Genomic DNA, 17,974 nt, shown 5'->3' with positions numbered 1-17,974 from the left:
TGCTATTAGGAAATACAGTGTTGAGCATCAAGTGAGTCAGACTGGTTCATTGGGGTCAGCTCTGAAATAAAACACAAGCGCTTTGACATGATAAAATAATTACAAGCCACTGCGATTGGAAAAGCTTTGTCTCCCTCTAGTGGTGTTTTACTCCAGCTGACAGAACCATCAAATAGAGTAGTTTCAGTTGCTCCGGCTGTATGTATTCCGTTACTTTTCGCTCTAGTTTCTCGTCGGGGCATAACAAATGGGGGCTCGTCCGGGATGAGGTGAGGTAAATGTGTATTTGTCAGTATCTAGTGGCCGTTGTTTGGCTTGTAGAGATTTTCTTCGAGTTAATCTGTGGTTGTTGCTGTGAATTCATTGTTCCACCAGCTTGCAATTTCAGTTGAGCACCCTTACTATTTAGTCACCAGGCAGGTTTGAAGATGTTGCCACTTTTTTGTTTTGCTTTTCTTATTTTTGGTGGTAATCCTGAGTGGGGGTACACTTCAGTGTTTTGCTGTAGGTTATATCTATGGTCTTGTGACACTCACCACGGACCAGGTCAGTCAAAAGGACATCATTTTCAATAATCCCCCAGGATCATGATCTTGTCAATTAGAGCAATAATGCCATCATAACTGCATAAAACAACTCTTACTGTTTCACAAACACAATGCAAATTCTTAAAGAATTAATATTTAAACATTTATTAAGGAGTTTTATATCAATAGTTTGGATAGCAGTCAGTATTGAGTGCACATCAACAACCATCTACATACATTAGCTGACTTTATAATGCAACTTGAAGGGTAAAAACATAAATCCATTCAGGTCCATTTACAGAACAATTTGTATTAAAAAGACTAATTGAAATTAACTTTTAGATCCTTAAAACCGAAACACAGTACATGGCAACAAGGCCACTGTTTGTTTTAGAAGTAATTGCTAGGGGGAAACAACATACTCCTTTCGTTAGCTTACAAAGGGCCGCTTCTTCCCTGTAGAGAAACCTCGGTGTCAAGAAAGAATAGAAATAAGTGTCAAATTCACATTAAAATATTCCTGTCACATAAACATATATTTAGCATTACACATTAAGGATGAATAGCTGATTTGATTTGTTGAAGTGTATCATTAAATATCACACACCGTAAGGTAAATGTCCAGTGCCGACCACTAGGTGGGGTTATGGATTCATGGATCTAGCAACCATTTAAAAATAAATACTTTCTTTAATTATTAGACTGTTATAAAGAATGTGTGGATTTTTTTCACAGCCACACACTTTTGATAACCATCCTCAATAAATCTGTATTTTCCAGAAAATAGACATAACTAAAAATATAAAGATACTAAACTAGATTTCCATTTTCTGCCGTTAATCACAGTGCTGTTGAATCCCTTTAATATTTCAGGCACATAAGTAATAACATTCATATACTAGCAGAAGAGGCACGTTGTGTTTACCATATATACAACCAGAAATTCCCATTCTTCATAGGCAGTGACACCAGTGTAAACAGTGCCATTACTCAGCATAATAACACTGATATATAAATCTCTGCGCATTGAAAAATCATCTTGGCTCATCAATAGTTGAACACAGCAGAATATTATGAGTTAGTGTCAAGGTTGGCTTGTTTTACTATAGTCTAACCTACAGCTTTGGTACGATTTATGTAGATGATTCATTTGTCTCATGCTAAATGACTTCTTTCCAACAAAGAAGCAGGCAAACTGATTACGTGTTATGCATAATTCTTTTTGGATAAACAGTTTTACAAATTTGCAAATAAATCAATGAATCAATTTGTCTGACAAAATGAGTGTTAGACTACAAGATATTCCTTGAGTCGATAACAGCCCTATAGTCAACATCAAATCAGGTTTCAATGGCACTGACTTTAATGTGGGTGACCTGGAAAGTGTCAATCATTTGGTTTAGAATGTCAGAGTTCAAAATTTGGAGGTTTTAGTTGGTGTCAGCAGGTTGTTTTTCTTCCTGCTGAAGATGGTGTGTTGCTCAGTAAGGGTCCATCTTGATCCTTCTGTATAAGCAGCTGGTGAACACCATGCCACAGACCTGAAAACAGGAAGTGTCGGGTCAAAAAGTGATGCTCTGTGTCATCGCGGCAGAATGCAGGGAGCTTTAATGCTATTGGCTGTGAGGACAGAGGAGGGTTAGAGGTGATGGGGGTTAGAGACAGCGGGAGAGTATGTAGCTGGTTGGGTGATGGCAGGAGGGAAGCAGCCATTGTTGCAGCAACTCGTGTGTGTGCACAGGCGGATACAAAGCAAGCAATGGTGGGGGGGCAAAAAATACAGCAAAAGTCATACAGAAACATAAATCACATTTTCTGTTGATATTGTTTTGACTAAAATAAGAAATGTATCCTGTAACAGGTTGGTTTACACTCTGCATCAGAAACAAGACCATCTCAGCCTTGATGCTATTATTGACTGCAGAGACTCATATCTGACTATCATGTTATGTTGCCTATTTAAAAATAAAAAACACAATAAATAATGGTCAGGAAAGTTTGGGAAAAATTAGTCTATACTTAAAATATCCCTAAGAATTGAAAAAAAAAAAAAATGTATAAGTTGTATTTTGTTGTTGTTTTACCTACTTTTCATCTTCTTAAACTGTCTTTATGTAGGCATGATATACACCAAGGAAAATTCCTCGTGTCGCAAATCTATTTGGCAATAAACCTGTTTCTGATTCTGATTTAAAAAATGGTATTCACCCAGAAAAGCTTATTTGCTTCACTGCAACCATTTAGCTCGTTAAGAAAAGCATTCAGATTTAAAACATCTAAGGTAATACAATACAAAATTATTGTTAAACTAAATTCTAACTCCTCAGGAGGTTTGTAGGCGTATAAAGACATGATCTGATGCTGGAGTCTGTAAATTAAATGCATGCAGAAAATGTATGACAGGACTTCATAAGCACTAATATTCCATACTGTACTAAAGCACTATAGAAGGTCCAAAAATAAAGAACAGCAAGAGCAGATATTGACCTGAGCCGCTGAGCCTGCCAGGCTTAATGGATGAACAGGCATGTGCCCAGATCCAATCTTTGACTGTAAAAGCCCTCTGAGAAAGCCTGATCGAGTGAGTCTGCATTGTGTATCGACTCCTCGCAATCCTTCTCAAGAAACACTTCACTTCTTTACCACCACCAGTGTCAGCTCTGGAGAAAAACGATATTCTGGCTGCGAGAAGCATGATATGAGAGGAAGAAACAAGCAAATCACTTATTTCCTGACGGCGGGTGTCTGTCAATCACTATTAAAGAAGCTCAATGTTCATGATAGCCTAGTCTATTTTAGATTGCTAGTAACTATAGCAACAGAACTAATGCTTTTCCAAATCATTATGCACTAGGAGGTAAGGAGGATTATAAGAATACGGTGCCGCGGCGCTTCTAAAAGACGATCCATCTAAGTAAATTATTGAGAATTATTGAGTATTATTTTGAAATATCTTACTAAATGCCCCCCCACACACAATTACTTCCCATTTTAAAGTAATAAAGGGAATCGTGATGATAATGATTGAAACTGCCAGAGAAACACAGCGAAATCCTCAGATACTATGAATGAGGCATTACTGGACAAAGACACAGCACATTACTCTTCAGTGTTGACTTTTATCACATCTTTGAAACCCCATAATCATCACATGCAGAGCAACAAGCCAAAGCCAGACAGCCGCATGCATCACTCAGCGAAAGGCCGGTTAGAATGTAAATATGTTCCCCGAGTAAACAAGCAGCCTCAACACAGAGCGCTCAGCCACACGGGGATCAACATGCCAACAGGTGTCAGGTTTCCACTGGGCCTGCAAACCTTGTCTCTCCGGTTGATTAAAGCACAAAGTTAGCTCTAGAGCTAAATCACAAAGTATCCAAGTCCTCCTCCTCTTCTTTATAGAGCAGATAGATAAAGCAGGCGGTCAACACTGCCCCGGCCAACTAGTGACACCACACACACACATACGGAAATAAAGACATACAGTGCAACGGGGGATAATGAGGGAACAAACATGGCAACACAAAGAGACAAAGACTGTACATTTCAACAGATCTATATTATTTTCTGACAGGTATTACAGACAGGAAAGAGTACCAACATTAAGACAGACTGGAAACGTTGACAAAGACAAGACGGACAGTAAGTCTGCAGGACAAAAGGGAGGCAAACTTGGATTGGAATGTGTCCTGATTGAAGCTGCATATAAAATGTTGGATATTTAAGGACATATCATTCATATGCTCCCCGCCTCTTGAGCTCCCTCCCACAGGACATCCGGAATACCGACTCTCTCTCCATTTTCACGTCTCAAAACATACCCACCCTGATCACATCACACGTCCTCTGTGTTTTATCGATTATATTGTCTTGTTTTTGATTTATTGTGTATATTGTACAGCGATCTTGAGAGCCTTGAGAGTCGCCTTTATAAATAAAATGTATGATTATTATATGAAAGCAAATGCAGAGTGTCCCCTCCCCTTTTTATCTTTTCCTTTTTTTTCATTTATTTCTATTCTTCTTTATTTTCTTTATCTTTTCATGTCTATTTTTGTGTTTTGGGATAGGGATATTTCTTCATTATTGATCTCTTTTTGTACTATTTTCCTATTATGTTGGCGCCGTAGATACAGCTAAATACAAAGTGAAAAAACTGTGGTCCAAAAAGAAAAAATGGAAAGAATCAATGCAGGTTGGTTTTGTCTCAAATTTCACTGAAGTTCATTTATAAAGAGATGGAGTGGAGGCACATTCAGCCAGCACAGAATTATAAAGAGCACCTCTGTGAGGCTTAAAAGCCCGAATTACAGGAAGGAACAAAATGAGATGATGACTAGCGAGAGGAAAATGAATGTCCAATTAGAGGTTGTTGACCTGCCACGGTACAAATCCAGTAATGGAAAAATTAAATCCCATCCGTCTGGGTTTATTCGACAAAAGGTAAAGGCAGTATCTTATTTTTGAATTACATAAAGCAGAGCCAGGATTCTGCTCTTTAAACGTCTATCCAAATTACATTTCCTATTTCACTTACCTGCAGACAAGCCACTCCTATTCCTACAGCACCGATGACCAGCAGGTGGTCGGCCAGAAACTGCTCCAGCTTCGTGATGCAACCGCCCTGCAGGGTCAAAGTAAGAATCATATATTAGATCATGCCTACGACAGACATAAAGCTTGCACAGAATTCAGAGCTTGCTTGGCCTGCATCACCATGGCTAACGGCCAAACTGTTGCAGTGAACAGTAAGACAGCCTGCAGGGAACTAGTGGGTTTAATAAAGCTGGTTTATTCCAGCCTATTAACCTTAGGAACATCATTTAGGAATCAGATTCCTTATTGCTGTTTTCTCCCAAACACTTGTATTACTTTAAAGTATGACATAAGTATAACACAGAGGAATGGTTCATGGTAGATGGAGTGTGTGTATAGCGCTTTATCCAGTCTTTACTAGCAATATCTTTCACCATGCCTGTTTAATATATAACGTAAATGCTAAACAACAGACCTTACCCAAACTCATTAACCATCGCATGCGTATGAAAGTAGGAATTAGGATTGGGAAATGCATGTATGCTGAATGTACCCGCTTCAGTGTGGTCTGCATTAAGCCTCATATGTGGAATTAAACTGATAACACTATAAACATGTATCCATCTTTAAAAAACAAACAAAAACTTAAAGCAACCCTTGTTAAGCAAATATGTCAGATATTAAGTTCCTTTTCCTTTGAAATGCATTTTTATGCACCACACATTTCCCATATAACGTGTTTATTATCTATATGTATTTATGATATGTAATGTAAATACTTTCTTTATTGTCCCCTGTTCTCAAGCTTCGTATAGCTTATTGGGGTGTCCATTTTCACTCTATTAAGTCTTATGATTGTACTTGTCTCTTATCAAAGAACTTGTGAATAAAAGATGATGAAAGCACTTAAAGTCATCATTCACACCCAAAGTCATTTGCTTAAGCAAGCTAACGTTCACAAACATTCACACGTTAGCCATCGGAAGCAACTTCAAGCATCTTGCCCAAGGATACATGGATTGAACCTGAAGGTATTGATACAAAATAGTGTAAAGGCAGCATGAATAAGCATTGGAAACCTCATCTTTTATTCATTGTATCACAGAAATGTTTTCAGACTACAGGGTTTCTCTTTGTCCCTATCTTAATATTATAAGAGCTGGACTGAATATGGAGCACGTGCAGTCCACTGACCTCCACCTTGTAGATGTTGGAGGGGTGGTCTCTGTTGCCACAGTGTGGGGTGATGGTCTTGCAGCAGCTGTCGGGCACCAGCCTGTCCTCGGCCTGCTTTGATGTTACGTACACACTCACCATCCAGTCACGGGAGTTGTTGCTGCCGCAGCACTTGAACTGGAGGTTGAAAAAAAAGGGTTTCATTTCATTATGTGTCAAGCTGTTATTAAAGTTTAACTCAAAACTGATTCTTTGTCTTAAAGACATATTGTTGGAGCTATAAGTTATTTAGTAATTAAATATTTAATATTTTCTAGCTTTCTAGTTTTTGTTTATATTAAATTAATCGTTATTTATTGGAATGGTTTTAGTTCCTGAAAGTCATTCTTTATGCTTTTATTTTGAAGGCGGTTTCTGGCACTGGGTGTGTTTGGCACTGGGTGATAAAGATATTGGAGACAGGTGGTGGCAAATGTTTTCAAACAGAGAAACAGCAGGAAGAGCCACCGGTGAAACCGTTGTTGTACGTTGGATTACTAGAATTCTACGAAATAAATGCATAAAGACAAATGTATTACCTGGACATTGCATATCTCCCTGCGTAAGACTCGCTTACTGGTGCCCCAAATGCAGTTTTATTTTGACTTTATTTTTCTTTGTTACGCCGTTAAACATATTAGAACTTTTGACAATTATGGGGGTGTCTCTTTTTCCTCTTTCAGACAATATTACTTCCGCTGCAGTTCGTTCACTATTTGTCAGTCCTCTCTGTAATGCATCAGAGAGAGACATGACGAATGGATTCTGCTAAATCTCTACATCATCATAAACTACGTCAGGTATGGTAGCTGCAGAACAAAGCACCACTCCACTAATATATATTCTATCTGAAGGACAGTGCATCATACGATCTTACATAAACCAAACAAAGCCTCGGAGGCAGCTATAAATATAGTTCATACGTCCTGTTGTAGTCGGTCCACAGCTAAAGTGATGGCCTCCCGCCCTGGCTGGGCATAGTTATCAGTCATAGTCTGGTTGAGATGCTGCTTCAGCTCCTCACTCAGCTGGAAAAGAGGAAAAAAGAGGGAGACAGCAGACACACACACACAGTGAGAAACAGTGTGTGTGAGCCAGGGAAGGTGGGGGGAGAGAACTACATGTATTGTGTAACCACAAGCTGCTTCATTTAAAAACACAAGCAACACATCAGATGCAAAAAGGTGCAGGAGGGAAAGAGAGGAAAAGAAATACGGGTGGCAACTCATCTGTGAGAGATGCAGATGAGATGAAAAATATATTACAAGAAAACAGACTTGATACACACACAGAAGAGAGACATGAAACAGGAGGACGGGATGAGAGCTCTATCCTGAAAGTGATTCTATCCTGTGCTGAACACTCTTCCATCTGATAACTCTCTGAGCCTGCAGAGAGCACAGCGCTCTGACTGACAGCCAGATGTCTGTGAGATAACAGGAGCTGGATTCAGTTTAGGTGGCAAACAGAAAATCCCACACACACATAAAAAAGGAAGAGCAGTGAAAAAGCTCTGTAGCACTGAAGATTACCCTGTAGCTCATCAACATGTAAGGAATGCTTTTCAAACTGAATTACAAACAAAACCGGGGGGTTGCATGAGCAAAGAAAACACAGGGGTCAGTGCCCCTGTAACACTGTGGTTCGACCCCCCTGTGGCCCCCATCCAAAAGAATAAATCTATGATGATGCCATTTGTGATCGTGTTGCAGCCAGTACCGTGCTGTTACCTGGGCCTAAGATAACATTTTTTTGTAATTAAACTAACTAAGTTACTGAAACAAATTCTGTTGCTAAAACAAATACTAGAAAATATTAAGAAATAAATAAAAACAGCAGCATAAATAATGTATTTAATACCCCAAACTGGATTTAGGTTAATGGTTAAGTAAACTTGAAACTAAGTCATTGACACAAAAACAGATGTTTTTTTTAGTGCATTATGACTTTATTCTGAACTGCAAAAGTTTAAATCTTGAACACTGTCTCCCTTGTATAGCATTTAATGTGTCCCTCTCATTCAGTAACTGGCCCCAAAAGTGATAATAAAAAAGATAAAAGACTTGATAAAGGCCCTTGAAACACACTAAACTTAAAAACACGCTAATGGATGTATTCTATCCACTTCCAAAATTGAAATAGTGCTTACCCTCTGGTAGTAGACATAGGCCAGTACTCCAGCCACCAGTTCAATCAAGAAGATCAGCAGCAGGCAGAAGAAATACTTTGAATGAGGGAGAGACAGGGAGAGAGCACAGAAGGAAGCAATTCAATTAATAAGACAGAGGAAGTCACCTTCATCCAGACATTTCAGCTTCCTAGTCATCGCCACAAGTTGTTCACACTCGGGACGGCTCAATAAAAACGTCCGTCAACTGTCATGACTGTGCATCTGTCGCTTTTATCACAGATGGCAACGCTGCACGAAAAGCAGGATGTATTTGACAGACTGTGGAACCAGATTTCTCTAGGGTATCTTCTGAAGATTTGGACGCAGCTTGAAACCCACTAATGATGCATCATAATTTAACTTTAAAATCACCATTGTAGCAGAAACTAAATTAAGGTGATCTAAATATGATTCTCCATACCAGCACAAATGTGCATTCTTGTGGAAAACAAGGAATATCACCTCCAGATAAGCGACTGTGCCTCAGCTGAACACCAAATATTCAATATTATTATGGTCTTTAACAGCTGTCTCAGACTAAATAACACAATCACAAACTTTTTGATAAAATGTTCAATTTACAACACACAATCATGGGCCATGCCATGTAATGGAAACACACGGAAACAATGAATAAGGGCAAACTGTCGCAGAGTTTGAAAGCCGCTTCACTTGGGACCCTTATGGAGAGACACATGCTACTGCCCGGCCTGTGAGACTTTGGAAACCAGCGATGCCACACTACCTGTCACACAAACAGACGCAGGGGAGCGAAAATCTCTCTGAATTAATATGTAACACACTTTAGTTCCCATCTGTTTGCAGTCGTTATGTAATGCAGAAACACAGCCTGCTTGGTAACTCTTGGTTACAAGATTTACTGCGAACACAAAATGCTAACTTGAACACATTAATCTCCCAAACATGGCTTTACATAGCACATAGATACAGTTGACAGTTCAAATCCTCTACACATGTAGCTCTGTGTCCCTCCTACAGCTCCGTCCACTACAGTAGATAGAACGATCTATAAATAGTCCTGCAGCAGTGAACAGTAACCTCCCTCCCACCGGGCCCTGTCTCTGTGAAATAATGAGGACAGTAAGGTCCCTGTCGGAGCCATTTGTCATCATCCAGACCTTCAACCAGGTTGGGAGTGGAGGGGGGGGGCTACGTGTTATGTCGTTGCATAGTTGGGAAGAGAAAGCAAACCTTTGTTAAGAAGAGGGCGGGCGCCCAGCTAGCTTAGAGTAACCACGGCCTGGAGCATCAGACTATAACACATCTGTTGAGCAATACATACAGCTCTGGAAAAAATGTAGTGTTGGAACTCACCAGAGACTGAAATGGCTGCCATACATGTGGAGATACAGATTTAAGAGTGGAGTGGTCTCTTAATTCTTTTCCAGAGCTGTATATATACCACTTTACTTTAAGGCTGCTATCTTAGTTAAACTTTTCAAAGCCGTAACACAATCTTTAAATAACTATATCTATCTTTTCTTATTTACTAACTGCAATATAGTCTTGTCTAAATATTCATCTTTGTCAACTTTAGAGATGCAGCAAACTTGTTAAAGATGGCTCTCTCATGTTCAGTGTGAGCACCAAGATCATGGACAGTCACCTGATTGGCAGTGTGAGCATGATGGTCTGATGGTGATAATGTTCCATCCATCACTCGTAGGCATGGGACTGTATGTCTCAATATTCAATTTAGGTCACGTCTGCTAGACGACATGGTGATATGTGAATTCAGTCTCCTACCTAGAGTGCTTTTGACCAAGTCGCTGGGAAATGTTCAGTTACAGTGCAGCTAGTATGGATATCTATTATCACCTGCACATAGGAATTCTTACGGTGCGCTCACACAGGACACGAAGCAACATTTTTGTGCTGTGCGACTACATGTAAAGTCTAGATAAAAACGTGGATAGACACTCGAAAGACGCAGCAACAATTAATTCATGAGCTACATTTTTTCATCTCTAACGATAAATTAAAAGCCAACCAGTGAAAATCTCTGCCTGTAGTCACTGACGTTGTTGAAAGTAAAGAAAACAAAAAACACCGTGCGTTGGCTCTGGGCGACGGCACACGGAGCTCAAAGTTCCTCATATTTGGTCAGAAAAATGTGCAAAACCAGGACTGTGTATGGCATGGAGAATGAATCTGCTGCTTTATTTATATCTGTATGATGTTGATTTGAGTGTGGATGGAGCAGCTACACCAGTAGCTTAGCCTAGCTTGATCGATCTGATCTCCATTCAGAAGACACACGTTATCAAAGTGTTTTACTCATCGCTATCAGTAGTTATTAAATAGGGTAATTTTGATGTTGGTATCTACATGGAGATAAGCCCCGCCTCCTCGCCAGTGCGTATAGTCATTGGGATGAAATGATGCCGTGGTCCAACTTGTGCAAGTAAAGCGATGCAAATCTTCTCTTCTTGTCCAGTGTGCACTTTTAGTGAAAAACATTTATAATGACATAATGATTTGTAAGGGCAAAACATAACGTGCATAGAAAATGGTCATGTTTTTTTAAAGGCATGAAGGACATTAAAGATTTTAGACAAGCACTGTAATGTTTGCAAATCTGTAACAATTTGTTCCCCCCCACAGGGATCCCCTGTCTCACCATGGACAGACAGCTTTTCTGCTCCCGGATGACGGCACAGCAGCCCAGGAAGCCGGTTACCACCACCATGCTGCCGGCCAGAATGAGGATATATGCCGAGACAGCAAAGGTGCTGGAGGCCAGCAGACTCAAATAATCACTCTTCTCCACCAGAGTCCAGACTCCGACCCCCAAAACAGCTACTCCACCCACCTGGAGGAGAAGGGAGAGTGGAGGTGCTCGGGTTGAAACAATACTCAAATATAATGATAAAGAACACGTATTAAAATCTGGGTGTTTTTTGGTTAAAGAATATATAAATATTGTGAGAACAATCAGGGTCAGGAAGTGACAAATAGGAAGTGAGCTTAGATGAGTCACAAAATGCATCAACATGAGGGCGCAGTGGGCGAGTTACAAGGGACATAAGAATGAAAAGAGAGGAAACAGAAAGAGAAACAGTGAGAAGTTGCCAGACGAAGAATAACAACAACAGCAGGACTTTAAAAAAGGTCAAGTCAGGGCATAATGACCCCTTCCTGACAAACAATCCTGGATCACAGACCCAGGGTGACGTCCAGGATCTGTTCCTCTCATCAGTGAGAGGCGGAATGAGAGGAAATGCCTCAGAGAGTCTCTCCCCTTAATCCTCCCAGTCCATTTCCGTACAAAAAGTAAGATCCAAAAAATCACAACGGCGCGTGCTCAACCAAGAAGTCCCGCTTAGATAAACAGATGCCTGAGGGGGATAACTCTTTGGAACACTACCACAACAAAAGACTTTCAACCAGGGCCCGAACGTTGGCAGAAGCATTCAAAAAATAGTATTCAAAGTGACTTTAAATAGGAAGCCTTAGCTTTTTTTATCCAATCTGGATCCAGTATCAAAACGACTTCTTCAACAAACACACCTTTAAATCATTTGAAATAGGGAAGCATAAATCCAACATGTTGCGTCCGTATCAAGGTGGATGAATATGATATTGAAAAGATGATAAGCTGGGTGTTTTGAATACAGATCTGTGTTGAAACAAATAAAAGCCAGCAATGTCCTAGCTTAATATGTTCTGCCACACATGATCCGTTTAATAGTGGTGCTAAATAAATATCAAAAAAGAGATAATAGGATAATCATGAAATAGAGCCCAAGGGCAAAAGAGAAGATGGACACAATGGCTAAATCTAAATGTCCAGATTTCACTGCCTTGCAGGCTTTCAGGCACATTGCCAGGAAGTCTGCAAGTGCTGAGTGCTGTCCAAGTCCACAGTTCATCCAGTCCACAACTGGCCTCAGGCGAACTGTCTGCAGAAATCCAGTGAAAGCCATTGAGGTGCAGGATTCAGCAGACTTCACTGATTTAACGACCCACAATGTAAAGATGCAACATTGCAGTTTTTTTTACAATTTCAGACAAAGAACAATCAGCCGTATTACTCGTGAAACAAGCAAGCAGACTCGATGTGACAATGGTGAACACGTCACAGGGAGTCCTTCCACAAGTCCGAAGGCTGGACATTTGGATTCAGACAATTTGATCCCGCAAGCGATGGATTTGAGAAGGTGACAGACCCAAGCCTGAGGAGGAAGCCTCTACCACTGACTGATCTGCCTCTCTGTCCCTCTAAAAACTATACTTTCTTTGCCTTACTATTTAAAGTGACCCATGGAACTGTACATCAGCTTTAAGAGCACACACTTTCTGCAGCAAATTGCAGTATCATAAAGTGTGGTGCCAGAGAGCAAGACTTACATACTGTTCCCCGTCGTATAAAGCCTTAAATGATCTATGACTCACTTTGGGCCAAGTGCAAAAAGCTCAGCCTTTTTAATCTACGAACTCTTCATTCCCTCCATGTTTCCCTCTAATATCTCTCTGCCTGCACATTTTTAAAAGGAACATTGACACATTTTTACTGTTATGTAGCAAGTAATAGAACTTTCTGGGTGAAATGCAGCTGTAATCACTGAATGTGTTTACAGAAATTAATGTTTATGTTGGAATCACCCAATCGGGGATGAATTGAACATTTGTTTAGGACTGTGAAATTTACAAGTAAACACAAGTCAATAGATAACAAAAGAATGTTTCTGTGAGTGTAGGAAGCTTCATAGTGCACTACATTTACAGCTGTCACTTACCCAGAAGAGAAAGTTGAAAACAAAGAGCAGGTACTTGAGACACACCATCATCCAGTCCTCCTGGTCATCTTTGTAACCCGCCGTCATCTTCCTGACAGTGCAAGAGGATAATGGGAAATATGAAATTATACAGAAAACAGATTGGATCCTTAGCTTTCATTGAAACACAACTTGTATGTCAGCCTATTGTGCAGGAAAAGAACAAAACGATCTACAGAAGAATATTGTCTCAGATTTATGAAGTTTGATACTGCAAGAATCTGCTTGATTATAAGCTATTCTCCAGACTGACTTCAATCGTCCATTTAATACCAAAACGTCAAGGGTTCATAATCAACTGTTAGTATTTCTAAAACAAAATATGTCTGATATTGCCCGAAATCTTAAGTGGGAATACAACTCAATTTATTTCCTTCTAGTAATACTCAAGTTTTGCTTTAGCGTCCAAAATGCCTAACCTGAGACAAAGTTCAAATAAATGGAATAAAAATGAAAACAGCAAACACAAGTAACTGCAGCGTTCAACTGCAACAATAATAAACACACTCATCTCAAGACTCAGCGTATTGTCATCGAAGAGTTCTGCATGAAATAAGTAATAGAGTTTGTTTGCCAAAAAGGATACAGCTGGAGGAAAAATGTCAGCAGCAACACCCAGTTGCTTTATCAGCATTTAAAGTTTGCCAGGTCAAACAAGCTACAAAATTAAAATGCTGAATCATTCTTCTCACCTTTGTCGTCCTACTAAGTGCACACAACTCCCAGCTGATCACACAGTAGTATCAAGTAGCTGTGCCTTTGAGTTTTACTTTAAAACAATGAATCATTCTTACAAGCATGCAACTGCAAGATGGATTGTAACTACTAACTCCACACATTTACTATTGAGGTCTCCATTGGGGTACATGCTGCTAATTTGTAAGGTGTTGCGGCCTCAGAGGTTCACAACATAAACTTCTCTTGTTATGGCATACATCTAAATTATTCATAGCAGTGAACAGTCCATAAAACTGTTCATCATTATATGAGATGAGCAGTTTCATGTCTGTAAATAAAAGGCCTTGGGGTGGGAAGCACTCAGACCCATAACATTGAACTGCAGGGTATCTCTCCACCAAAGGTGATGGTGCAGGTTTTGTGATTGATATCCATGGAGTAATGCAGCAGCACCAGTCCTTTACATAGAACTGTCTCTTTAGACCAGGGGTGTCCAAACATTTTTCACTGAGGGCCACATACAGAAAAATATACGAAGGGCTGGACCCCCCACTGGATGTGAGGTGTATTGCCTCCTAAGTTAAGTTATAGTTGAGCAAAATCAATCAAATGTGGGTAAATGATGCTTTAAACTTGAATATGCTTTAAGAAACAAACAGCATACATCACAGTCTTCCACAGGGTTTCATTCATTTTATTGCAAGTGTTACCAGCTCATCCCTTAAAACAGGAGCCTCAAATTGCCTATGATAAAGGGTGGGTCCAATAAGTTATTGGGCTTTTTTCAACTATGATTTGTTAGAACATGTTTTAATTGACTGAATTGATTTGAAAAGTGGGCTTTTTTAACATGAATATTGTCTAATATCTATAAGAAATACAATATAAGACAAACACAAATTGCATGTGCGGGCCATATTCCATTATACTTTTAGAATATGCTGAGGGCCGATTCAAAATGGACAAAGGACCGCCGTCGCCCCCGGGTCGTAATTTGGACCCCCTGCTTTAGACCCTAAGGCCCTAAACTAAAGTATAGTTTCCTTCCTTTACTAACTTGATTAAGCCACCTGTGACTGACTTGAGCTAACGTTAGCTTAGAGAAAAAGCATGTAGTTTAACAAATAATAGTCGAGTTATGTCATAATTGTTTTTCAATTTAATGCTTGAAGACTACGGAAGAGGATTAGGGCCACATGAGGAAAACATTTTGGGATGTGACCAAAAGTTCTGATTCTGCATTCTGTGAAAAGGTCAGTTTTCTGACTTTTTTCATAGAACTCAAAAATGTCTTACATGTGGCCCTAATCATCTTCCATACAGTCCATACACACAGGTGAAGTAGCGCCTGAGCTAACGTAACAAGGCTATTCTATCACCGTTTCCCGTCCAGATGCGTTCACTGGCAATGTCAGATAACTTTACCGCTACGAAGGTTTCTTCTATGACATGCCCTGCCTTAGTGATGTCGGACTTTGAGCACAGCTGGTGTCCTCGAGCGTCTCAAGCAGGCCATAACTTAAGCTAAAATGTCTCTTTTAGGACACACTTTCCTGCCTCCCTTTACATGACAGGGTGTATGCTCGAGCATCCTGATCCTTCAGGGGAAAACACCCTTCCACCTGCGTCGTTGATGCGCAGGACAAAGTTTATCCAGATTATTTTAGCGTCGCATCGATAAACCAACGTTTTCGTAATGTAGGTGAAGTAAATACTCACCACAACAGGGTTTAGTGACGATATATAACGTCCCGTTAATTCAGTGTGTGTCGCTGCAGCAGGGAGCGTGTTGTCCAATAGCTTGTTGCTCTCAGGCTTCGGGGGTCCGACGGCAGGCTGTGTGCATGATGCCTTTGGGTACAGCTCGGATTTTCTATGTCAATTTGCATTGAAGGACTTTTACTCTTGATTATAGCCGAACACAAACCAACAATAGAGATCTGACTAGAAGTAGCTTTTTTTTTTTGTAATATGAAGACTGTTTGGACGTTTTTGTCATTAAGTAATTTTTGACATCTGTACAAGTTACTAGTGCCTAATTTCCCAGGGAGAAGAAAAACATCTATTAGATATATGCAAATGAAGGTTACAGCAAAGTAAATTGTTAAGCAAACCCCCATCCCATTTGCGATAAAATATTAATATCTTAATATAAATAGATAAAGAGCTCAATAATCAGGTATGGCCAAGTATATTTAGGTGACATATAGGTATATTGTTGGGATACAGTGAAGTGTAATGTCAGAAGGATTTTATTAACTAATGGCAAACAAATAAACTTGCTCATTGACTTTTACTCAACTATCATTGTCAGATTTCTCATAGCCTTTGAAGGCAGCACAGTGTGAACTTGTGGAAAGGGTCACAGCGTGGAGTGACAGTAAAGGAAATGGAGTTGCTACCCTTGACCACAAGATGGGCTGAATACCACCGTGCCATTAACAGCATTACCTTGGTTACAGTGTAACCAAATACCCCAGGAACAGTTTCTCAATGAGGTGTAGATGAATAAAAAGAAATAAAGGGGGAGGAAATGGTGTGTATATGCTTATTGCAATCCTAGCCTACCTAAATGAATATATGTGAATGCATTTACAGTTGAAGCCCTTATTGTTGATTTATGTATGATTGTTTTACTTTCATAAAAGTCAAACATTATGTTCCTATGAAATAGTTTGTGTGCCATTTTTTATGGATTCCCATCCCAACTTCCTCTTGGATCCCTGACTATGCGATTCGCTACTTGTGCCTCTTTTTTCCTCTGTAATTATATAAGCTTGCAAGCTATCAGGAGTGTTGTGGCTTTGCAGTGGTCACCTGGACTGGAGACAATCAGTCTTCCAAAACAACATTACAGAGGATGTGGTCCATAGTTGTCCGATGTAATGTTAATTCTACCAGTGAACTCACAGAATATCATCCCCTGTTGATAGGAATTTGGACACTGTCTGTATTCCATTTAATCATACTCGCATAGACACATGGAAGAACAAACAGAAATGTGGTTTCCCCGAAAGTCAATTCTATGACTAGCCAGTGCTTCTGTGTCCAGTCACATTCTTCTGTAGTTAGTGTGTGTCCCGATAATGCTTTCTCCCACAGGAGCAGGCCATGACTGACCGGGCATGTATGCCAAACACAAAATGGTTGAGGGGACAGCCAACATAATGTGCATTGGTGTGTGCATCATGTGTGGTTGTATGAGCGACACAAAGAATAGAAGGATGTGTCCAAAAAGGAATAAAACAAAACCTTCACACTTGCTACTGCAGTGTTTTGCATCAATCCTTAAAAGTTCCAAAAATATTTGACTGATTTTAAGCGTGTTTTCTGGGGTTTGTATTTTTAGATGGACAGCATGGTGTTTGTCCCATTTTGAACATTTTATATAGAGATAAGAATTGGTTAGAATGTGTGAAGATAATAAAGGTTAATAAAATGTTTGTGCTTGAGCACTATTGTTTTATCAAAATGACAAGTGAGACGTCATAACAGAGACGGTATTTTGTAACATCTTATACGTTTTGTTTGAAAGGTTGAACTAGTAACTACAGGTTCAACTCTCAGAAGTAAAATTCCAATGGTGTAAAGTTTTTGTCACTCAGGTCCTGCTTGTTGTGGCTGACCTCTTGTGGTCAGACTCACCTTGAAGCAAACAGACTGACTGGCATTTTTTAAAAGAACACAGCTCTAGGTTGACAACTGAGAAAGAGATTACAAAGGCTGTAGAATCTTAAGCTTTTTCTTCTCTTTTGGTATGTGTGATAGGAAAAGGCCAGGATGTACTTAAAGTACAATTATTATTCACAATAATGCTCACATTGACTGTGATATTCTTTATGTGTGTGTGTTTAAAAGGGGGCTACAATAAACTGCCTTGTTTCCTTGTGTTGTTAACAGGGTTTAGAGAGTTAGCCTACCTAGAAAATGTTATCCTTTACAATTACTATTTACATTTAAGAAATAAATCAGTAACCTCATATAAGTATCATAATATGAAAATTATTTAACCTAAATACTTTTCCGCTACTTTTTGGTGACCTAATTAT

General features: G+C 39.6%; 1 protein-coding gene across 2 annotated transcripts; it reads right to left on the bottom strand.

Annotated features, from left to right (window-relative positions):
- Positions 1 to 676: 676 nt before the first annotated feature.
- tspan11 (tetraspanin 11) lies at positions 677 to 15,801 on the bottom strand. 2 transcript variants are annotated; one of them, XM_063905384.1, is made up of 9 exons: positions 15,645 to 15,801; positions 13,209 to 13,299; positions 11,090 to 11,281; positions 8,428 to 8,502; positions 7,202 to 7,306; positions 6,258 to 6,416; positions 5,065 to 5,151; positions 3,846 to 3,970; positions 677 to 2,068 (listed from the first exon to the last, which is right to left on the bottom strand). In XM_063905384.1, the coding sequence occupies exons 2-8, from the start codon at positions 13,293 to 13,295 to the stop codon at positions 3,893 to 3,895; spliced, it is 783 nt and encodes a 260-aa protein (XP_063761454.1). In that variant the 5' UTR covers positions 13,296 to 13,299; positions 15,645 to 15,801; the 3' UTR covers positions 677 to 2,068; positions 3,846 to 3,892. The 2 variants fall into 2 exon arrangements, with proteins under 2 accessions (XP_063761454.1, XP_063761455.1); XM_063905385.1 differs by lacking the exon at positions 3,846 to 3,970.
- Positions 15,802 to 17,974: the final 2,173 nt, after the last annotated feature.

The sequence above is a fragment of the Eleginops maclovinus genome, chromosome 17, assembly GCF_036324505.1.
Source record: "Eleginops maclovinus isolate JMC-PN-2008 ecotype Puerto Natales chromosome 17, JC_Emac_rtc_rv5, whole genome shotgun sequence".
NCBI classification, from domain to species: Eukaryota; Metazoa; Chordata; class Actinopteri; order Perciformes; family Eleginopidae; genus Eleginops; species Eleginops maclovinus.
Note: the sequence above shows the minus strand (reverse complement) of the source record. Positions and strands in the feature narration are given on the sequence as shown.

Excerpts from the sequence above, each read along its gene's own strand:
- tspan11 (XM_063905384.1), bottom strand. The coding sequence starts at position 13,295 with ATGACGGCGGGTTACAAAGATGACCAGGAGGACTGGATGATGGTGTGT. Across the intron at positions 6,417-7,201 it reads TGGACCGACTACAACAGGAC|TTCAAGTGCTGCGGCAGCAA; the intron begins GTATGAACTATA and ends TTCAACCTCCAG. Across the intron at positions 3,971-5,064 it reads TAGGAGTGGCTTGTCTGCAG|TTGGCCGGGGCAGTGTTGAC; the intron begins GTAAGTGAAATA and ends TGGTGTCACTAG.